The 23,928-nt window shown below is 43.3% G+C and overlaps 2 protein-coding genes across 3 annotated transcripts in view; one reads left to right on the forward strand and one right to left on the reverse strand.

The window, feature by feature from the left end:
• Positions 1-816, forward strand: part of LOC104357889 (nebulin related anchoring protein) — a 52,480-nt gene extending 51,664 nt beyond the window's left edge. The window contains exon 42 of one of the 2 annotated variants that reach the window (XM_009963394.3): positions 382-816. In XM_009963394.3, coding sequence (XP_009961696.2) covers positions 382-483 — 102 coding nt within the window. In that variant the 3' untranslated portion in view covers positions 484-816. The remainder of the gene's footprint in view (positions 1-381) is intronic. The other variant, XM_032988637.2, reaches the window with a different exon arrangement.
• A 1,260-nt stretch (positions 817-2,076) lies between these two features.
• HABP2 (hyaluronan binding protein 2) overlaps positions 2,077-23,928 on the reverse strand; it is a 31,363-nt gene continuing 9,511 nt past the window's right edge. The window contains 11 exon segments of the mRNA XM_032988771.2: positions 2,077-2,261; positions 3,198-3,343; positions 4,850-4,984; positions 5,320-5,462; positions 6,339-6,585; positions 6,715-6,809; positions 7,250-7,421; positions 8,419-8,538; positions 8,907-9,023; positions 9,481-9,591; positions 10,298-10,426. Coding sequence (XP_032844662.2) covers positions 2,085-2,261; positions 3,198-3,343; positions 4,850-4,984; positions 5,320-5,462; positions 6,339-6,585; positions 6,715-6,809; positions 7,250-7,421; positions 8,419-8,538; positions 8,907-9,023; positions 9,481-9,591; positions 10,298-10,426 — 1,592 coding nt within the window. The 3' untranslated portion in view covers positions 2,077-2,084.

The following is a 23,928-nucleotide window of genomic DNA, read 5'->3' on the forward strand; positions in this document are numbered from 1 at the left end:
AGTGGGGACTGCAGGCAATATCTTCTTAATCCCTGTGTATGATAATGATCTGATCATCCCAGGGAAACCTACAGCTGTGCAGTACACCTGGAACTCAGGTGTTTGCTGGTTTGTTCTTTATTTAGGGCTCAAATTAGAAATTAGGACTTGAGCACATTCAGTCCTTTGATATGTGTAGTATCTAACTTACATGAATAGCTCCATTTTTTGCACTTTTCTACTGTTGAGATTTGTTCAGTGCAGAGCAGTGATTTAGATTTTTGCTCATTTTTTTGCCAGTTGTTGTAATTTTTAATATGCAAATTATTTTATAGAACAGTAGTTAAAACCTTCTCCTGTCCACTGGCTGTCCTCACAATTTACTTGGGTCTGATTTTACAGGACCAGTTGGAGACAGAAGGATCTCAGCAGGTAACAGTCAACCCTGATGCTTCAGAAATTCTGCAAGTCAAAAGAAGGAAAATGCAGCTGTATCAGAAGTAAACAGAAACATGACATAACACAAATAGATTTTCATTTTGTCCCACAGATCCTGTAGCTTTTCCAGTTTTCTGGGAAACACAATAGATGACATCTAAGAACTTTTTATTTTAAAAAGCAATCTAAGCATTGGAATTTTTAACTGATCATTTTATTTTTGTGTGGATACTTTGAGATTTATAATTGTGTGTATTACAGAATCTGATATTTATTTAAAGCTGTAAAAGAAATTAATACTAGGTGACTGGCAGGCTCAGCTTTGTACTACGGATGAATGAACCTGATTGGTAGAATTTAAAATAATTTGTAATGAATAAATCAGATTAATCTTATTCCATACTTGTAATCTTTGGAGATTTTTATGTTCCTAGATTGTTGGCACCATTGACCTAAGAGAATACAAAAGCATGATTCAGGTGGCTTAACAGATGAATGAGACAAAGGGCAGAGGAAGCAAAGTTATCACTAACTAACCAAGGGCACACCTTTTAGCGGACATCAGAGAATTTGTTCTTGATTAACAGGATGTATTCAGATGGCAATTAGTTCTTCAGTCTTTTTCAAATCTTCCAAAGCAAAAAATCAGAATTAGTTTGTTAGAAATTATCACAATAGGTGTAGCTATTGATAGATGAGGTAGCTACTTAGAGAAGGTTGTAAACCCTGGAATTCAGATGAAAGGGACATTACTATTTTAAGGAATTGACTCTTCATAAACATGTCTATTCTTTATATTCTGATTTAATACCAATCCCCTGTTTTTCAAAATTCTGTGCAGAATCATCAGGCAAAAATTGAACAATTTGACTTGCAAAACTTATGAAAACCCAAGAGTTATCCAGGAGCTTTAGACCCATATTTTTAAATGGGATTTAATGCCCCCCTAGAACTCACTGGCATTGAAGTTAAGCATACATATACCATTGCAGATCTGGAGTGTAATAAGTAATTATCCTCTAGGCAAGAATAAAGTGGATAATTCTAATATTGAATTTTTTTTTGCTTTTTCATTCTGGAATGCATCAGTGATGGAATTTGTGGTTATTTGCCCTACAAAATTGCTTTTAAAAATAATTCTCCTGCCTGATTCTCCCTCCTCAGATAACTCCAATAGCCAGAGTCTTGCAAACATAGGCACATGACGATTTGTATGTATGTGAAAAACAGTACTGGCATTAGGAGTGCACACCAATAGCTTTGAGATGTCAGGGTCTGATGAGTGCAGGAAAAACAAGTTGGACAGGGATATGAGGGGAAGAGGGAAAGGGTGGCAGTAGCTGAGCCTGCAGAATTTTCAAGACTGGAAAAGCAAAACTGGAAACATTGGCAACTGTGCCTTTGATAGATTTGGGGAAGAACTGGAGTTGCTTTACTTTCTGATCTGTTTTGCCTACAAAATATGGATTTATTTCAAAACCCCTCCAGGAAAACTGTCACTGACATTCTAGCAAACACTCTAAGGCTATTTTCAAGATTGAGAGGAAGCCCCATGTAGGCTATGAGGAAATACCAGTAACATTTTTGGTTGGAAAGGAGGCATTTGGGGAAATGATAAAAATAAGTAAATATTTCAAGCTTACCATTTGTCATTCCAAATCTGTCTCCTAATGAAGTGACCTTGACTCAGACCGAATTTTGGATTTAATCCAACTGAGAAATGTTGTCACCTGGGTATAAACTCCTGGCTTGTGTTTTAACCCGCATTCTTCACCCCAGCTTACAAGGCCATATACATAGTAGGAGCCATTTTCTACACAAGTTAGTGGGCCTCCGGAGTCTCCCTGATGAGAAAAAGCATACATATTCCAAACATAAAGCAAAACATTAACCAAAATAAGAATGTTCCTCTCCCATCAGAAGACTTTGAAGCTGTAATTATGTTTTTTTCTTATCAGATGTTCCATCAGGTGTTGCTCAGTCCCTGAGTAGGCTTGCAGTTCTGGAACCAGGTCAAATGATACTAGACTTCTTGGATGTAAGTTTTTGTTTGTCCAAGTCTGTGACGTACATTTGGCAAGGTCGCATGAAATTTCTCAGGCATGCAAGTACCAGGCATTCAGAGCCTGAGCTCAGAAAGATAAAGATGTTGTCCTGGTTTGGGCTCAAACCACGACAGATGTGATCCTTGGTGTAAATAAAAATACTTGATCTCTCCCACACCTGACAAAATAACTTTATTCTGAGTTGGTTGGTCTCATTTTTTTTCTTGTTTTATCGGTGATTTCTATTGCAAAATATGCTTACAGTGGTAGTTTGCACCTTAAGAAGCATTGTTCAAACTCTTCCCTATCTTAGAATATTATAAATATGAACTTGCTTCACATTTGCACTAGCTGTAATGAAAAGAAATATCGACCCTGACTTTCTCTGCAAGTCTTAGCTCTGACGTAGCGAAAATCAGGTTAGAAGTGGGGCTCATGGTAGAGGCCATAATAAAATTGAGAGCAAAAAGGCAAGTTTTTGGGTTATTATGACAAACTGCCTCAGAAGCCAAACTTTCCATGCTAGTCTCTAGCTTCCATAGATCTGCCTGTGGCTGACAGTGACAACATTAGCTCTAAGGATATACATCTCAAACTGTACTGAAGACGATGGCTGTTGAAGTACACTGATGGGAGAAACAGATACATATGCAGCACCCTGCCAAAGCTATTGCTCTGCACAGCCTGACTATTTACACAAAAAATTAGTGTTCAAGTACAGAAAAAGCAACAGACCTGACAAGAATCAGCTCCGGGTCTCTGAAGATTTCCTGCACAAAACATGCTTTCATCCAGTATGTGATCATGTGCTCTGGGTGCATTGCATTTCTTCTGCGAAATCAACTTGACGTTGGCATCTAACAGCTGACGGGATCCTTCATCTATGGGATGTGCATCAAAAAAATTGAGTCATCTTCCTCCCAATCCTGTTACATGTTGTCTTTGTACAAAATATGAGCTTGCTTATCATTTGGATGGGAAGGGGGAAGAGCAGGGGGGATGCATGCACTAGCCTGGGAAGAGAAGAAGTATCTGTCTGAAATGATAAGGGTTAGAGTTGGAGCCTGGAAGCTTCACTCAGGACACCAAGTTGTTGCCTGAATAAAAGCCAAATCAGGTACTCAGGATTTGGCTCCCATCAGCTCTACCCCTGTAATCCTGCTTTTCAAAGGTGCTGGTTGTCTGCAGATCCCATGGGTCCCAATGGGACTTTGAGCTGCTCAGCACTTCTCAGACTGGTGCCATTAGATGTTTTAACATGCAAGCTAATGAAACAGATGAAAACTGAAAATCATGCAATATTTAAGGGCAATGATTAATTACAGTGAATCTAAAGACATAACTTGACATCTAAAGGCAATAGCCAGAGTTTCAAAGCACTACATCTGTAGATAATTAAAGGTGGTTTATAAGTTTGGTTCTGCTTGAGTTTCAGGAAATATTCAATTTCTGCAGTGATTTCCTGAAATGCTAATAATAGCTCTGCTCAAAGAAGGAGCCATCTAGTTTGAACACGTACAAGGTACTTGATATTCTTTGTTGGGGAAAAAAATAAAATTCCCCATACCCTTTTTAAGAGAGACTTTTTATTTGGAACTTTTAAAAAATGTCCATTAAATTCTGTTGGTGCATTCTGATCAAGTGAACACGCTTGTCTCTTGTGGACTTCAATGAGAGTTACATCAGAAGGGAGAATTTGGTCCTATGTATCGTATCAGGCTGTATCAGTCACAAAGCACTAGGACACCTACTGCAGCCTCAGTGACACATTTTCCTTCTGCTGCTTTACAGCAACACATCAATCAGAACATGAGAAAATGCATTTTTCAGAAAATTGCCATTATCTTTTTTTAAGCATAGTAATTTCTCCCCTTAGGATTTACTGCGGGCAAGAAAGGTTTTGGATAGAGCTGGTTGAACTTGAAAAGCTTTGGATTTTTTTTTTTATTTTTCAGTGCATCTGAAGATCCAGATGCTGCTTCTGAAAAGCTTTATCTGACCCAATGAGCTGGAAAACCATGTGAAAGTTCCCATCTTTCTTGGTCCTGTCTTGAAACACAAAAACTATACAATAGCCTCTCTCTTGATACCTTCTTCCTTCTATTGCTGGCTTCAGATGAAACCATGACATGGTATGTCAGATGGCAAGCAAAAAAAATGCATCAGGGATTTTTTCAGAACTCTGAAAGATTTGGTTGGTCTAGCAGTTGGAGATTTCTGCTAATGAGTAATTTCCATGGCAGGGTTTAGCCATCCTTAGTTTTGAATTTCATGTCTTGGTTTCCCAAAGTGCCTAGGTCCACGTTTGGGTATGTCAATTGCTACTGAAAACACCAGCCCACCTTGCCACGGAAATACCCACCAAAATCCAGCTATCCCAAAAATACCTCTCTCTGTTGCACCCCATCCAGAAATGAAGCAGTCAGTCCCAACGGGAAAGAAGAAGTTAGGCAGACATGCTGTTTTCACATACTTTGTTTCCACTGCACAGTGACCATCAACTGGTTTCAATTTAAGTAGTGCTGGAGAGAAGATAAACAAGAAGAAGTATTTGCAGATAATTTTAATCCCTAACCATCTTTACTAGTCTGTGACACAACCTCATGCATACCTGCATATTCCTGATATGCTATTTGCACTAAATGCCTGTTGTTTTGCTCCTCACACACAGTGGCTTCTTCCTGGCCATCACAAATCACATCCCAAAGATTCAAATGGGTCTAAGCCACAATCTGGCCTGATTATTTCCAGAACACAGTCTCAATGGGAATTTTACATTGACTTTAGTTGTAGAGATGTGCTTCAAACAACTGAGGTTGGAGTTGAGCCACATGAATATTCAATAAAAGGGATTTACCAATATCATTGTATGGGACACCATCCTTTTCTCTGTATTTGTTATGTACGATGATCTTCTCCACATCAAATATTTGCTCTTGATGTTCTTTCTTCTTGAGATCTTGCTTTCCAAGGGCTACTTGGAGATTTTCTGCTTCTTGTCTGCAAAAAAAAAGAAAAAAAAAAAAATAGCTTACATGCAAACATTTTCTATCAGTCGTGGTGAAAACTTGCACCTTTAGTATCTGGAAGTCAAGATATTGCTTCTTTTTGTATAGCATGGCCAGATTTCCTAAGATTGTCATAGAAGGACTTAGCAGTGGTATTGGACAACACATGACCTCCCAACTTGTTTCATGAAATAAAGTCATTTAAAGCCACATGAACATGGTTTTCTTTGCATCTTAGGGCAGAAGAGAAGTGTGCACACAGTCTCTTATTGTGTCTGTGATGCTGAGTGGCAACTCATGGAGCCATGGGAGTACAATCACTTGCCACTGTCTGGGCATACTTAAAATCATCTGTGCTGGAATGATCTCCAGAGTGTGATTTAGCAGTTTCCAAGGACGGTGGTTTCCAACTTATTCAACATAAATGTTGAAGGAAATGTCATTTTCTAAGCTAGCTGATACATAAACAATTGAAAGCAAAATGCATATTTTGGCTGTTCTGGAGATCTTAATTATGATGCAAAATGTGATGTTGCTTATGGTACCCCAATATCCCCATAGGTTTTAACGGAGTCCTTCTTTTATACATTGCAAAACCTTGTTACTTTCCTCCTTTTTTCCTCTCACACACTATTTTACCTCATTTTAAGTGAGTGGGGGCTATGCTTAATTTGCTATCCCAGAAAGCAAAATTTTCAAGTATATATATATTTTCATGTATGTGTTAACTTTTTCACAAATAGATTTTCCTTTCAGTTTGATTCTCAGCAATCATTTGGATTGCAAATAATTTGAATTCAAAACTGTCTTTAGTAAGTATCCTAATTTTTATACGTTTATCTACCCTAGACATAAGACATGCACCTACTCAATGCAGTGCCCAGCAGTTAGAACCCAGCATGCTTTAATTAGCACTCCACCACAGAAATGTTCACTCCTTTTTGAAGTCTTTGTCTGCAGAGATGCGATCCAGGGATGTTTTCCAGCTGCAGTCTTAGCTCCACCATAGATCCTCTTGAGTGTCCTTTGAATATCTGGTTGTCCACATGTTTTGAATATTTCATTTGATCCAGGTGGGTCTGTTGGGCTGTCTGTTGGCCATGGGCTCTCTTCAGCTGTATTGAAAGAGACAGCAGATGTATAATGCAGAGATAATACCAGACTGGAGGAGTGAAGTAACAAGGAGTCACCTGCTGCTCTGGACCACCTACACGCTGCCAAACAGCTCACTTCTAATCCTTTACCTGTTCCTGAGCAGGGCGAAACATCACAGAAGTCCCATTCCACTTTGTGGTTTTTTTTAACGTAGCACCAGGGTTTTACATCCTCATCAGGATTCCTGAAGGCAACAGTTGAGAGCATCAGCCAGCAGAAATAGGGAAATCTCCACAAAACCAGTGAAGGAGCTGAGGATGCATAGGGGAGCAGCCTCATGCTCCCATATGAGAGCCAAACCTCCAAAGATACAATTTCATAAGATTTGACAAAGAAGATGCCTGAGATAAGAGAGTGGGGCTTCTGCTATTTTACTACCCCCATACCTATTTTGACCCTAAGAAAAATGAGGGGCTTATTCAGTGAAATGAGAGCTGCTTCTGGAAGCCTCACATCAGTGCAGTGACTTACGGAATGTACCCCTAACATCCTGGTGTTTTATAGACAGGCAGTGTATAGAAAGATGTGAGATCTTAACACCACCAGTTTGCCAAATTCACGAGCAGTTTGTCCTCAGTGTTCTCTTTGAAATAGACCTCTACAGTTGCTTCTTCAAAATATTACCTGCAAAAGTTATGTTCATCGATGCCGTAAGAGTCAGCATCCTCCATAAAAGCATTAATAGGGTAGTCCAAGAGAACATGAGAATTCCAGTGCAGGCAGGTCTTGCCATTCACTGCTTGGTTCACTCGTCCTCTGTACTCAGAGGAGGCCTCTTCATAACAATCATCCAGTCCTGTAGGAAAACAATGCTGATATGAAAATGACTTCTGTGTTGTTCCTTGCCCAACATAGTTATTCTACCTTCCCTTCCTTTACCTGTGTTCATTTTATGGGGATCAGAAGGACCTACTGGGTCACGTAATGATATCCCTTAACTTATGTAAGTCAGAAATAAGACTAATGTCCCCAAATCTCTCCAGCTTGAAGCTTGATTGACTTCAAATGCCTGAAACTTCTTTGCACAATAAAGACCTAGCAGCTAAGAGGCATCTTAATGCCAAAGCAGAATCTATCAGTGGCCCGGGCAAGAAATGGCATCAGGAGGATTAGACAGAAGTGGGCACAGAGCTTCTATCATGCTAGGGCAATGGATATGCCCAAAGGAAGGTTGTGGGGTTGTGAACCTAACCTGTAGGTGAGGTGGAGGAAAAGTCACCTGCAATGTGGAGTGTGTAATGGGAAATGGAGTTTGAAGTGCAATCAACTGTTCAAAAAGAAAGAATCAAATCCTTCTCGGATATATGTGGGGTGTGGTGCCCATGGTGGTGCTGCAGAGGCAGCAGGCTGTCCACGCAGCCTGCAGTAATCCCACGCCCTTGGCCACCCATACATTTTATCAGCAGCTGTCCCCTCAGCCTGGGGAGTCACAGGCAACTGGATGTGAATCTTCACTACATCAGCTTTTGAGTGCTTAAGGGAAGCCTGACATTCCTTCCCCATGGGACACATACAACCTCTGGGAAATGTGTGCTCACTCATTATATATCAGTGGGACTTTGCTGAAGCAGACTTAGAAAACATCTGTATGGGAACTGTTTTGAGTTCCTTTGCCAATGGTGGCTGTAGAAGTCAGCCTCTTCCTCCAACACTCTCCCCAAGGAGGCTGGTGCCCTGGGTGTAGTCAGGCACTCGGTGCAGTGACAGCATCAGTTAGTCTGCTGTAGGGTGAAGCCAGCCCTTGGCTGTCTGGAGTCTTCTCCTCTACCCTCTCCCCCGGAGCTGTGACGTACCGATCTCGCAGAATCTCCCTCTGAAAGGTTCAGGGCACTTGCAGGTGAATTTTGATCTGATTCTGTGCCGTATGCAGGTACCTCCATTTTTGCAAGGGTTTGGCCTGCACGGTGAAGATGCTGTCAATGTGGAAAACACAGAACAGCCTTGTTACTCTGATGAATGCTATACATGCACTTGTATGCCCCATGGAAACTGGGGAGAGCTCTCACTTCACCTGTTGGTTTTGTGTTCTTATGAACTCTTGAAAAATGCTTATCACCGGGAGTTTTACCAGTGACTGAACCACCACCCTGTAAATCAGCCGTGACTCATCACTGACCAGCCCCACAGACGGGAGCTGTAGCAGACTTAGGCTGGACAACTAGGGCAGAACCACCCTCTGCGGTGGGCTGCGTGTGATTTCCCACCACTGACAGGCCATGGTGAGGCAAACTCGCCCCGCTGTCCCCACCACAATTCACTCAGCACCCTGCCGAGTGCTCACCTTGTTGGCAGTCGGGTGTCTTGTAGGGATGATCACAGCTGCACTGAAAATAAGGGGGGGTTAACGTAATCAGACAGTCTCCGCTGTGGCACCTCTTCTCCAGACACATGTCCTTCACTGTGGAGAACAGGGACACAAAGTACTTTGTCGGCTTTTGTGCATGCACAAGAGCTGTGCCCTCACAGGGATCACAGGAAGACACGCTTTCTCCTGACGCTTTGAGGAGGCTTTCATTTGGCTGCTGTGGACTTCAGATTTCTCTACTTGTTCACTGTATCTGTGGCTAAAAACCTGCAGGCCCAATGAGCAGCTCCTCACTGCCCACCTCGCATGGGATAGAGGAGCAATCTCTGCACACCTGAAGCCTGTTTTACTGGATACTGCTTTAGACAGACCTTGGTCTGGATGAGGAGCTAAGTGTGAGATCTGTGAATACGACCGTGGTCAGCTGTCAAAACGCTCAGCCCAGCAAACAGTGGGTTTTTAAAGCCCTGTGTTTGCTTCCATTGATGGAACTGTAACAGTAACATTAGTTGCCAAAATAAGGAGTGTAAATCAGCAAAAGAGCAATTACCTTTCTCACATGTAGTCCCGGCATATGGCTCAGGGCAGAAACAGATGAAGTTGCTTCCTCTGTTTTCACACCTACCGTTGTTCTTGCAGGGGTTGGAGGAGCATGGGTCTGCTGGGGTAAGGATGGAGATCTTTTAGTTTTACTTTCATCTGCTCCTCCTCCATCACCTGCTTTTCCTTCTCTCGTTTTCTGACTGCAGAAGGCTGCCTTCCAGGGCACAACACCTCATGTAACACATGCTCTGCTTATGGATCAGCTCAGCATCCACAGGAGCAGATATGAATTGCTGCAGAGCTTATTGCAAGCTGTAACACCTCACAGCTTTGGGTCTGGAGCTCCTCAGCTCCCTTTTCCATGCCTTCGATGGAGCTGTAAAGGGGCAGGCCCCTTCCTTTGCACTAGGAGAGATTTTAGGGAAAGGAAAGGAAGGGAAGGGGAGGCCCTGCAACTGAGAAAAAAAATGAAATAAAAGGAAACCTGCTCTACATTTGGTTCCCAGCATAAATACAGAACATATATCCCATGAAAACAGCAATTACATCTTACAGTGTTTATAGACAAATAAGCCTGTGGTTTTTTGTAGTAGCAATCAGAAATGTTCTGCATGTTCCGAATCCATCCTGTGAAACCTTGAGATAAAACACAGACTCCTTACAAGGGAGATACAAAGGAGAACACTGCAAACAATCCTCCTAACTCATCCCTTTGATGCAGGCATTTCGAGAGTAGGCTGGCAGGCAGCCTGGGCCTGCCACACTCACGCTGCAAGCACAGATTTTACTCTTTCCTTGCCTCCCTGCCCACCCCTCAGAGGTACCTTTTCTGGTATCACTGTAGCCAAAAAATGTCTCAAACCAGTCAGGGTCCTCCCAGGGCTGCTGCTTGAGGGAGGGGTTCTGTTCCTGTTGGGTGTACTCATCATAGTACTCATATTCGTCAGCCTCATCTGCAGGGAGGGGTGAGAAGAGGGTAGAAGAACAGGAATTAAAACTACTTGAAGGAGAGAAGGTATGAAAGAAGTCGTTCCCTGGGATGGACAGTCCTGTTCTCTTTCAGCTCATTTGGGATGTCAGAAGGTCCAGAGCTTGCATCTCCTTGAGGACCAAAGGTGCTGTTCATCTCCGTGGCACGAGCAGAGCTCACCCCGCGCCCAGCACAGCCACCGCCACAGACCACCGGCCCCGGCTCTGCCCCTGCTGCCGCGCTGGGAGGGCGCGGGGGCCCTGGCTCCCGTGGTGACAGCCAGGACACCCCAGGGGGGACACAGTCACAATCCCTCCGTGTGGTACCACAGCCAGGGGAGGTGCTGACGGCTGTTACCAGCACAGTGAGAAAAGGAGGTTTAGAGTCCTACAAAAGAAAGGGTGTTCTTTGTCCGGCTGCCTTGACCACCAGCATCACCGCTGCTGCAGTGCAAGGCAAGACCTTTGCTGGCACACAGGTGCCTGTTGCATGCGGGGACACAGAAACTCATTTTGAGGGCAACTGGAGGGGAGCGAGGGCCTAAGGCCCGTGTGGCTTCCCATCCACAAAACCCCTTTCGAGGAGCAAGGGCCCGGCGCAGCAGACTCGTGCTGAAAAGCCCATCCAGTGTCCTCCCCGGGAGCCCGACACCGGCGGGACCCACAGCTTTGCCAGCCTGCCTTTGGGGGGGTCGGTTGATTAAAGTGGGCTGGCAGCTCCTTGCACAGGTACGGCTGCTGCCAGTGGAAGCCACTCCGGTGTTTCAAAGACAAGTTATGGTAATGAGCAAAGCTAAGCTACGTATAGAGCCATTTTAAAAAGCTCTCCCCTAGGGCCGGACCGATGGCCCCATGGATAATGCTCTGCCTTGAACTGATTATCAACTGCATTATCTTAGTTTTCTCTCCTCATTCATTCACTTGCAGCCTTCATCTTTATTCTTCCTTTGCTTCTGAAAAAAAAAAAAAAAGAAATTCCACTTTTGTACAATGGGTGTTTTATATTTCATATTAAAATAGAACTGTCTTTTTTTTTCTTCTTTTTTTTTCCTACATGCCAACTCTCGTTTCTCACCAAAAAAAAAAAAAAAAAAAAAGAGGAAAGTTTCACCTCATTTATTGCTATGTCAAGTCAAGACTCCTTTTCCTCAGCTCATTATTTCCACAGGAGCTGAGTCTCGACAGTGTGCAAGTGTTGCAGAAGTGTGTGCCTTGCTGAGGAACAGAAGGATCTCGCTGGAAGATAAGGACATTGTCTATAGTGAACAAAATTAAATTTAATGTCATGTAGTTAGGAAAGAAAAACAAAAAGAGGGTTTTGCCTGAAATGCAGCCTGCAAGCTTACTTTGTCAGAAGGGAGATTTTGCAAGTGGGCTTGAATTTGAGGGAATTGTCTGAAGGAGTCTGATTTTGTTTCCCCTGTTTATTTTCCAAATCTTAGTGGGTAATGTTGGCTTTTATTCCACAGATGCTTTAAAGAAGTATTCTGAGGGATGGGGCATCCCTTTGTATAGAAAAGATATACCTGTTAAAAGTTATGAAGGATGAACAGGGTAGTTGCGGCTGCCAAAACCAGACTGAAAACATGCCCAGTGTGCTTTACAGAGGTTGGCAAGGAATCTCTTGAGTTGACAGAGGAAAAATATGTGCTCTGAATGAACAAAAATAACTAAGATGCTGTAAAAGCTTCTACCACGATTTTTAAACCAACTGCTCAGTGTAAATATGGTGTCAAGAAATGACAATACCATCACTTCATTTCATTACATTGATGTAATTCCTTATCAATGGATTAAACATTTATTAACAACACTTATAAAATTACTTGTTGACCCATTATGGACTATTTTAAGTGCATTGCTGTGGTAAAACCCGAGTTGATCACGATGAAATTCACGTTTTGCAGGATGCCTGCTTCTGGTGGATCTGAGAGGTAGAGCACAAAACCCTGTTTGCACTGACGGGGTAGGTGACCCCCAAGCAGTTTTGGGACAGGCTAATGCACATCTGAGGCCAGGTTGGCACCCAGCAGCCCTTGAGGAGGTCACTTTTGGGTGGCCAGGGCTGAGGTTGAGTGGGCTGCACCAAGCAACCCCCTCATGGGGTGGCAATTACCATTGAGTGAAACTTCATGACCAAGCTGCGGAGTTAAGAGTACATGTGGAAAGGTCTCAGTAAACATCAGCAAACCCTTTCGGGTGTCCTGGCCCCCTGTGTGAAAAGTGGGAGTTGGGGAGCTGAGTTGCCTGGCAGGGAGACCAGCCAAGGTGACGTGAGAGTGCAGCTCATCTGAGAAATCACCAGTGTCCCTGCTTTCTCCATCGCGATCCCTCTTTATGAAACTGTGAAATAGAAATAACTTCTTGGGTCATGCAAGTGATGCTTCCCATCTCCCAGGTACTCCATGTCTTTCCCAGCTTCATGAAGCCGTGAAGAGCAAAGAACAGAAACCCCTGACTTGGGTACATGACATCAAGCTAAAAGATGTCTTCTTATTTATCATTGCTTTGACACTAAAAACTATTTGGCTTCCACATCTCTTACTTAAGAAGTGCTCCCATTCAATTTTTTTAATTATTCATAACAAGCCATGGGTTTAGTAAAGCAAAAACAACATTTTTTTTATCTGAGCACATAATTAACACACAAATTCTGATACACTAGTTGATTTAAACATATTACTAAATCAGAGTGTTCATTCTTTCTAAGTGCTGGAAAAACTTAACATGCTTAAAAAAAGCAGTGATCTGACATTTGTCACTGAAATGTGACTATTACATGAAATTAAATTAGACATCCTGCATGCAAATTTTCAAAGAATAACTTTCCTCTGTGTAGTACAAAAAAATCCCCCCATAATTGATAGGCAGAGATTGACTTTTAAAGCTTCAAATCAGCTTTGAGGTCTGGGTGATCTTTTAAACTGCTCAAGCTTTCATCTGCAGTTTTTCACATTGCCAAGAGCTGTCAATCAAGCGATGGATTTCTGATCAATATCCCCTTGTTCATTAGCTTACATGGGCTCTCTGTTACAGAGAGAACAGATATCCCAACGCTGGCAGTCACACTGTTTTCAAAACCTTTGCTGGATCAAGTCATGACTAATGTTCCGAATGGGAAAGTGATGCATTAGGATGCCATCGAGTGACCTGAATTGCGAGGTAACTTTGTTCGACTGCGGTTGTCAAGATGAGTGATGTGCAAAGTTAAAGCCTATTGCCAACACACATCAAGAGCACCAGAAAGTACCCAGCATTTATTCAAGTTCTCTGAACCTCTGGGGATTGACTGAAATCTGGCCTAATTTAAGCAGGATGAGTTTTCCTACCACCTTTCTAAATACTTTTTGTCTCCAGCTCTGAGAATAATGTAGTGTTATTTTTACGAGGCTGAAATCCTGACTGTATTTTAAATAATGAGATGTCCTCCATTTACCTCTGCAGAGATGAGACCTCATGGTATTTCCTCCCTTCCACACGGGCTGTGGCTGGGAGTATCTGTGGCTTCAGAAAGAAATTGCAAAATAAGTAAGACCAGCTAACAACAAAGCCAGCAAGTCTTTCAAATAGTTTTGTGGCTGTTACTTAAAAGCAGTTTTGCAGCACCTTTTCCTTGGAAGGACAGGCACTGGGCAAAGGTGGACGATGATGGCTAAAGGAGTGGGGACTCGCAGGAGAATGGGGAGTGGGAGGGTGCAGGGACAGTGGAGGGACAGAGGTGAGGACCATAAAGCATAAGGCAGGGAATGAATTAAGAAATTATGAAAAGCATACTCTGCCATCAAAAGGCAAATTGACTAGTTTTCAGAAGGCTTGTGCATAGAGCCTGAAGCCAAGTGCACGACTCTGTGGCCACGTACGTGTAGAAGCCAAATACTGAGCTCCGATGCACAAATGATTTGAAAATTTGTTTTCTGCACATATCATGTTAGAAGAGCAACATTGATTTGGGGAAAGGAGGAGTGCTGTATGAGCTACAGGGCTGCTGGATTTGCAGGTTTGTCCTGGAAGCCAAAATGCTACTGAAATGAACAGGAATGCAGATGAATGCAGTGGATGCTAAAAGCCACATCATTTTTTGCAGAAAAATGAGCAAAACTAATGTAATGCTTTATTAACTATGAATTAAAAACTCAGATCTAGGAGCTGCTGAAATCAAGAAAATGAGGAGCAGGGCTTACCCACAAAAATACTAAACTTATTAATAAAACCATAGGCTTCTAAGTGAACCAAGTAGGCTGCGAAAGGATAGACAAATCCTCATACAAACTACACATTCATCACAGCTTTCCCCTTATCAACATCTTAATGCTATAAAGCTTTTAATGATTTTTTATTTGCATGAGAGTGTAAACACTTTTTGAACCTTCTTGCACTTTGGACAAAATCATGTGGAAATAGGTTCTACAGTTAGTTGTATGCTGCAAGGGAAAGGTAGCCTTCATTTACTCAGCTTTCAGTTTTTGCTTATCCTTCTGTGAGGTTTGTAGCCCAGCACCAATGACCTCTGCTCCAGCCCATGACCTACTGTGTCACCCATGGATCCCCAAAGCTGTGTGGAGCACGTGAAGCCACACAGTGGCAGAAAAGTCCTGGATTAGAACAGATCTGTGAATTGAATTGTAGGTGCAGTCTAGGAGTACCCCATGATCAGCTGCATACTGGTACTTCTGTTGTACCTCTGTTTTGGGCTCCAGTGTGCCAGACACACTCCTGACTGGGACCCCATGTCTCCTGCACCACCATAGAGCACAAGTGGGGGTCTGAAAGTATTCACCATGTTACTTGCCCAAAGTCAGACAGACTTTCTACTTGATCACAGGCTTTATTTTCAGCTCAGCAAAGCTGTGCATGAAATTAATAAAATTCAGTGCTGGGCATTAGCGAAGGCTTTTGATGGACCAGGTCGCCAGCCTCTCAGTTTTGCATGCAGAAGTTAAAATGAAGAAATCAAAACTACTTACCATTCAGCAGCTTGGCCAGGGATAAGAAATGGGAAGCCTGCATGAGATAAAAAGGGGCAGAGAGTCAGTTTCTGGAAAAACAAAAGCCGTCACGGAGCTCAGTTTATGGCACAAAGTTCCTGTTTGCCCCCAGTGCTGGACAACAAGATAAGCTCATTATTCACCTTGGAGCCAACTGATCTGGATTTTAAGAGGTCTTTCAAAAGATTAACAAACTGTCTTAAAATGCCCACTGCTCCCAACAACCCGCATGGGAGCTCTGGCTTTTCTGAGCATCCAGTCCAAGCTGCTGGGCTGGTGTGCTTTGGGAAGAAGCTGTCCTGAACGAGTTACATTGCCTCTTTGCTTATTAAGTGACCATGCATTGTCTATTTGTCTAAATTCTCTGAGATACCGACAGAGGCCATGCTCCAGCCGGCTGCCAAAGCTGGAGGCTGGGAAGTGCTCGGGCTGGGCAGAGCGGAGGTCGGGCGGCGCGGCACAGCTCGGGAGCCTACGCTTGGTGCAGCCAGTGGGATCTGGACCTCCAAGCTGGAAGGCTGTCAGCAATCTTTGGATAGAGGAGAACACTCCTGGCACTTCCCGTGAGGAAATGCCATGTGTCCGATCTCCGACGTGGGGCTCCAGCCTTTCCTGTTTGGCTCATGATCAAGGGCAAGTGACAAAAGGGAACAGAAGAAGGAAAACAGCTCTCAGCCTTTGAAGAGTGTGATTGAGGTTTGTCTGAAAGGAGACACACTGACTCCACACCAGAACACATCCCCCATGTAACAACTTCAGCTTGCTTTTCTTGCTCTAGATCCCAGCAGCGGACAGGATTACCTGCCTGTGATGGGAATATGTGTGCTAACAGCAGGTGTAAAGAAGGAGATCAGGAGCTGCTATTCTTGATCCCTCACATGATTTCTCAGAAGAAAACATATTTCCAAACAATTTAACACATGTATTAAAGACAGCATACATACATACACACACTCACAGAGTGTTATTATGTGTACCTATGCATTGCTACAGATAAAAGTATATGTAAATATACGCCCTGTTTAGTTATGCATTATATACAGAATGTTATGCATTATATAGAAGAAAGACATTCTCAGCTAACACTGGTTGTGACTAAGAACAAATGAATCAGAAGCAATGAATAAGAAACATGACAAAAAATGCTCAGAATTCACATTTGCGAATAATATCTTGAATATATAAATGAGTTTTTGCTTCAGGCACGTTTGCGTCCCTCTTGTGTTTGAGCCAGGGAGAACAGACACTCCAGCTCTCCCCTTCCCACTGACTTTAATAAGAGAGATGTCCCCTGAACCACTCAGAGGAGCCTCTTTCCAGGTGCACTTAAGTGAGCCACACACATACAAAACTAAATCCTTTGCAGCTGGAAGGACACACACACACACAATTGCCCTTCCTGAATGAGTGCAGAGATGATGGTAAATGAGAAGGCTGTAAAAGCTCTGCCCTTAGTGTGTATGTTTCTTGAGGGCAGGTACAGGGTTTGTCAGATCCTCTGCCAGACCCAGTGGAGACTGTATAAAGAAAAGGTCTAATTGCTCCATTTACAATTAGTGGTAGCATTCATCCATAAACAGAGACCCAAACAAACCCTGAAAGTATATTCCTTTCTTTTGAAGGAACACATGAAACAAAGAACGGGGAAGCAGCAACAGGAGCAGTGTAAAGCAAGAAACATTTTGTGTCCCTCCCCAGCTCTTCCGTGGTGCCTTGTTGTGCTCTTTGCCTGGTGAGGTTGGAAAGGGCTTGGGGGCTGAAGGGTTTGACTTCGGCGAGGTTGCCCCCGCACTCAGGGCAGCCCTTGGCACCACACAGGAATGCCAGAGGGTTTCAGCCCCGGCTGAGCGAGGTGCATGACGTGACTGCATCATGTTCTTCTGTGCCTCCGTTTCCCCCAGGTGTAGAGCAGGGATGATAGTCTCACAGTGCCCAAGGGGATGGCTCACACACCGATTAAAGAAGAAAGATGAGAGATTTAGGACTTTGCTACACTACTTTTTTTTCCAGGTTACCCACCTGCCCCTCCCTTCCAAGCACTCCTCCATAGGCAGAACTGACTGAAAAAGGGCAGATACCCTAAACTCCCTCAAGCAATAAACTGGTGCCCATAGACATGTGCAGGTTTCCAGTAACATCATTCAGAGCAGGCAGTGGCTTTTACTCTTATAGTAGCCAAGTCCCAAATTTTGATCCCTAATTTTGGACTAAAGCCTCTGCTGCCACAGTACAAATGTTACTGGGAACAAAAGCTTCTGGAGCACCGCGCACAGAGAACCCAAGAGTTAAACCCAATCTTTACTGTAAGGCTCCGGGGTCCTGTTTTGTCCTGGAGCTTTTCCCTCTCATGAGCCTGTCACAGGCTGCAGCACCAGAGCCACCGGGGACAAAACCCCAAACCCCAGGCAGAGCTGACCTCTGGGTGTGGAGGTTTTCCTCCTCCCTTCTGAGGTCCACTGGACCACTCACCACACCAGACCGGTTTTGAAGCTTTTTCACCTTTCCGCTAGCCAACACAGGGCCAAATTTTAGCCTTTTGGCTCTCTGCATGAATCTTTCCATGGAGGGAGAACCTCCTTCCCTCCTGCCCGCTTAAACTCACCCTTTCCTCTGTGCCCTGGGGGGATGCGGGATGCAGGAGGAGGCTGTTGGGGGGGGGGGGGGAACAGGTTGGGAGCTGCAGGGCGGGAGGTCCAGGAGGGGGCTGCAGTTGTGGGGGGCTGCAGTTGTAGGAAGGGGTGCAGGCAGGGGCAGTGAAGGCAGGGCCTCCCGCCTGTCGTGCCGTATTTGCTCATGGCCAGCAGAGGAGGATCTTGTCCTTCCGACGAGGTGCAATACTGAGCCCAACCAGGAGCAGGATTCAAACAAAAGGAGGAGGGAGATGGGGGGGCGGGAGGGGGGAAGAGGGAGGGAGAAGAAATTAGGCTGCGAGGCTGGTTTCACCAAATAGTTGCTGCAGCTCGACACCGACACTTTGTGTGCTCTCTCATGAAGGAATAAAATCGCTGGATCCTGTTCGTATCAGGTCCGCAGAGACGGGGGACAAAGCTGGAAGAATTTGTGGAGAGTAATTTTAAATTTTATTACTTTAGGCTAATAAAAAAGAAACCCCGAAAAAAAAAATGTGGGAGAGACATTTTATACCGGTACCAGTGCATTGCTGAGTGTGGAGCCAATTACCTTTATAGGGCTCCTAGAAAAAATGGAAAAATGGCTAAAATGGAAAATGGAAAAATATCCTAATTTAACCTGACCTTTGTTGTCATCATCGTAATGATTAGCACTTCACCAAAACTTCATTCCTCCAAAGAACCGTCAAAACTTTGCTAATTAGGCTTTGTACCAAGGTTAAACACTGCTGATACATGATACTCTCCATTTTTCCATTTCAACTCCTCAAGAAAGAGAGATTAATGAAATGTAATAGATTTCAAACAGTAATGCCAGAACCATGAGTTTTCTTGGTCTCAGGACAGAATCCTACGGCTCTTTCTCAGACAAAAATGTCCAGTTAATCTCTGGTGATTCTTTCTGAATAAAGCCAGGAAGATTTGACCTCAAATTCAAGCGAATTTATTTACAGCTGCCAAGGGCATTCTGCAGTTGAACTGTTGATTGTGACTTGGATACATTTGCTACCCCTTATTACAATCAAAATGAATAATTAAACCACAAAAGCAGGTGGAGAAACAGGCAGCACAAAGGCGACAACCCAGGGTTAGGCAGTGAATTTACATGTGTGCAAAACATGAAGCAATTCCAGAGAAAACAGTGTAGCTACTCAAGATGGCATGACAGATTAGCAAGAGGGATGAAAACTACTTCTACACATACACACACTTTGCAACAAGGCACTATAGGAGTTCAAACATTAAACAGCATTGGTAAGAATTTGCCTATTTACTTAATTGCACTAAGTCATGCGAATTGTCCTGCAACTTGCTGCGAAGCGGCCTCCACATCAGAAAAACAAGTATTACCCCATTTGTTCTTCTGTGCAGTCACAGCTTTGCAGCTGAGAAGGAGGTGGGATGGGGATTGAACTGGAGAACAAGGATGGGTATTTGATCAACTTCCATCCACAACTGACATAAGGCATGAAGGAGCCATGAGGGCAGACACAACTACTGCCTTTTCGTAGTGAACCCCTTGATCCCGCTGACAGCTCTCAGTGGGAACCTTTGTCTGGGCTTCTCGCCAAAGGAGGAGGGAATCGACAGCTCTGATGCTCTTACAATCGGCCAGATTTTTGCCTGCAACCATCTTGGGTAGTGACAGTCTTTGAACTTCAAGGGAAAGTGGCTTTTCCAGCAATGACATTGTATTTCTCAGCCAAGGCCATGGTTGCAGTATAATGAAAGCAGGGCACATTATCATCTGGAGCACACATGCAACACGTTGTATTTTTAGCCTGGGAAACCATTCTCTGAAAGGATTCCACCAAAACCTCTGAGTTCTTCACCTCTCTGCTAGCAAGACATCTCCTGCTTCCACACTGAACTGCAACGTGTGCCTCAGAGTAAATGATATGTTCCCCAATGGCAGTCCCAGGATACCCAGAGAAGTTTACATTTAAAGTCTTTATTTTGCTGATTATTTCATTGTGGACTTTTCTCATGGTAGCACCTGATACAAAACCACAGGGATCCAGGGAAAAAGCAAGACCCCTCAGAGGTGCTTCTGAAACCAGTTTGGTTCTCTGCATATGAGCTACCTGTTCCTGTTTTCTAAGAGATCAAAGTTTCCAAGTTAATCTTTGCACCCTGAGAGATAGCCTGGTAGCAGCTGGCTGTTTTTAAAGTTGCTCACTGGTGGATGAGGTGTGCTTGTGCTCCTGAGTGGAAAGCAGGGTCAGCCTTGGATGCCACAGCAAGGGGAAGCTACAAAATCGGTTTCACGGGTTGCTGCAGGAGCCAGCCTTGTCACGCTAACACAAGTGCGCTGTGCTATCAAACACTTTTGCAGCCAGTACCCGGAATGCAGGTTATACTGCCAGACTTAAAGCTTATGCAAAGTCATTAAGTCCCTTTAGTTGCACGGGATATCAACCTACACGCTTCAGGGCATAAGCTGATTGCCTTCGGGGGTCAGCGAGGAACGCTTCCCTCTCGGAGAGCACGGTGCACAATTAGCTGGGGGCACTCCCAAGGCTTTGTTGCTTTCCTGCTGCATCAGGCAAATTTAGGTGAGTGCTGCAGAAGGGCATTGCACCTGGTGGGCCACAAATCAAGATGGGCTTGACAGCATTCACTTCTCTTTGCAGTGATCAGTTTGTGACACAGTGACGCATAAAGCCCTTGTGTGAGTGGTGCAGCACTGGAGAGAGGGTGAGGGGAGCAGAACTGGGAGTTCACTATGGGAATAGGTCTGTTGGTGGGTAGAAAAAGATGTCAGACAGAGTTGACTTCAGAATGCCCTAAAATGTTGGTTTCCAAGCACCTGAGTCAAGGAAAGACCTGTGCTGCTGGTGACAGTTCCCTATCTGCTGTGGGTCAGCTAGCAGATAGGCACTGATGATAAATTTTCTTTGCAATTGTTTGATCTTAATGTGATACTTTAATCCTTCCCTTTCTGCTACTAAGTGCACTTGGATATATTGGACTGGGAATGACAAGTGACTTCAAAACGCTCTCCATCACAACTAAGGGGACATCAGTTTTTTGAAGTTCTGAAATATGCAGTGAAGAGCCACCTCTGCTGCTCTGCCCCCTGCATGTCTTCCTGTCTGCTGCCAGGGGTGTTGAGTTTGCAGGGAAATCTGATACAAGGAAAAAGCCTGAGCTAAACATCTGCTGATTTAAAAATCACTTTCTTTTTGTTTGTTTGTTTGTTTGTTTGTTTGTTTTTTTGGTTTGGTTTGGTTTGTTTTTGTTTTTGTTTTTTGTTTTTTTTTTTTTACCTTCTTCCTGAGAGCAAGTGCTGAAGCACTTCAGAGCATGGTTAAATGGGAGCTGCAGCCTGGGGTATGAGCAGCTCCATCACCCAACTCGGGTGGGACTCAAGTCGGCCTTGTCCTGTTACAGATTTCTCTAGCCCAACTCAGCACAACTTTTAAGTATACCATTTAAATCTATGTGTATTTCAGAAACGTTGCTTCAATAAAAGTCTGCGTAAGGGAGAATACGCAGCTGAATTGCACAACCTGCTACAGCAGAGCTCTTTCGATTTCTCTTTGGCTAAGTAAGTAATACTTAACAATACAATACCTTATGGCAGGCACATTTGTACTACAATATCTTGCTGAGCAGAAGTGTCACTGAAAGTTAAAAAAAAAAACCAAACCCAACCTTAGAACACCTGTTATGTCTGGAGACAATCTTTGGTGCAGTTGCATCACATATGCAAAAATAAAGGATCAAATTTTGTCCTTATTTGCACCCATCATGCAGCTTTTTGCCTTTAATGGAAATAGTTTGGATTCATGCAGGTGAAATCAGTTTCTTTTCAGGTTATATAAAAGAACCGAATGGAAATTTTTGCCTTAGGGTCCTGCTCCAAACCTGCCAGATCCATGAATGTCCAAGTGCTTTCCTGTTCTATTTTGACTGACTCGTTACAAGCTACTGCCTAAATCTGTGTTTGGCTTTTGCTATATTTTACCACTAACATTTGTTAATCAGGGTGTTACTTATAAAAACTCCTAAAACCAGATTTGAGTAAAAATGAGAATAATGAAGATAGATAGTTCTGGTAAAGGATGGAAATAGGAATTTAAGGGTGTTTTCCATGGTTTCAGCAGTCTATTATTTTTAAATTAAAACTATTTCAGTTGAACTTTTTCTTTGGAACAAATCATTAAGGCAAAAATGTCCTCTCATAACATGTTTGTCATGCAATGGTCACGTCATGGCAACTCGTTCCCCTCTTTTTTCCCTGGGATCCATGCCAAGTGCTAAACCAGAAAACCTTGTTATATTAATTATGAAGAAAAAACATGTTTTATTAAAAACTAGACTGCTGAATATTCTGTCGTGCTGCTTTTCAGTGACAGCAGAATTGCTTTTGCATTTTAGCAGTGTTAATGAATTTTCAGGGGTGGGGGCAGATATGTGCTACATTTTCCACAACAATATTTAGAGAAAGATTAGGATTGTCAAAGATAATGAATCAATCTAACACTTAGGACTAGTTAGGAAAAATCTGTGCAAGACTTCATGTTGTGTAAGACTGCACCTACACCTTCCTCACTGAGTGTGAATTAACACAAGCAATTCATTATGAGCTTATTTATATTAGATTGGGTTCCCACAGTGTCTGTAAAACTGGCATTGAACTACCCTAGAACTGATCCCCTCAGTAAACTGCTGTATGTACCAGTGGATCAAGTGTGCCATATCCACTGCTGTCAGCAAATAGATAGCTCTGATTATACACTAATTAATAAATACCTTATTGCGTTGTAAAAATCACCAGTCACAAATTTACCTAGCTCTTCAAAAAGATCTATAACCCATTAAAACCTCTCACTATATATTTTTTCCCAACTGATTCAATTTAAACATGTCAACATCTGAAATTTTGCAATGCATTTCAGTAAATACGAACTTGCATGCATAGGTACTGTCATTAAGAAAGCAGAAGTTTGAAAGAACCTCAAATTACTTAATGAGAAAATCTACTTGATCACAGTGTTTGGAGGAACAAAAGAAATGTTTTGAAAACTAACTTTTAACTTTGCTTTGGTTACAAATGATTCTTTCAGTCTTCTTTAAAGAGATTAATAGGTTTGGGACAGTATATCAAGCTCTGCTGGAGCAGAGCTCGGGCCATCTCTAGCTGTGTTGAATATTTTGCAATTAACCTTATTACCAGGTTAGCAGCAATGATAATTCAGCCATCCAAAACATACGGCTGGGGTAAATTTTATCTTTTATGAAAGAACTTGCAAAACTCCTAAGCCAGCGCTTACCCCTGACCTGTTTAATCTGGTATTTAGTCCCTTCAGCACGGCGACAAACAGCCCATGCTGCAGACCAGTGATTTGGAGCATTTTGCCATGCCCAGGGCTGGGGGAGCGACTGGGCTCCCACCGCACGTCCCTGGGAGCGGGGTGGCCACCGAGCACACCCAGACAGGCCATTCCTTGTCACGGTAGATATCTGGTCCTAAAAGCCATGGGGCTTCCCTCTTACGCAGCGCTTGCTTGAGCACCTCGGTGTCCTGAAATGTGGCTGCTCAGCTAAATTCTCCCGCTGGCCTGGAAGGGTCCAGCAAGGAGCAGAGTTGTCACGTAGCAAGAAAAATAATATAAAAACATACTCACACACAAATGTATGTTCCCTAGGAGAATGACCAGTGGAAGAACATGAAGGGTCAAAGCACTGTTAACCATCCTTATGCTCGTTTTTTCTGGAAATTAGCTATTTCTTCTTGCCTACGTTTTTTCAGACAAGCCACAATCATTCGAGAGTGAGCTAATTCGGTGCAAATAATTAACCATGCTTCAAATATTGTTTAATGTTCAACAAATTGCCCTGATCAAATAAGCACATCCTGTACAG

Source organism: Tyto alba, unplaced genomic scaffold (genome assembly GCF_018691265.1).
Source record: "Tyto alba isolate M040663 unplaced genomic scaffold, T.alba_DEE_v4.0 Super-Scaffold_1, whole genome shotgun sequence".
Taxonomy (NCBI): Eukaryota; Metazoa; Chordata; class Aves; order Strigiformes; family Tytonidae; genus Tyto; species Tyto alba.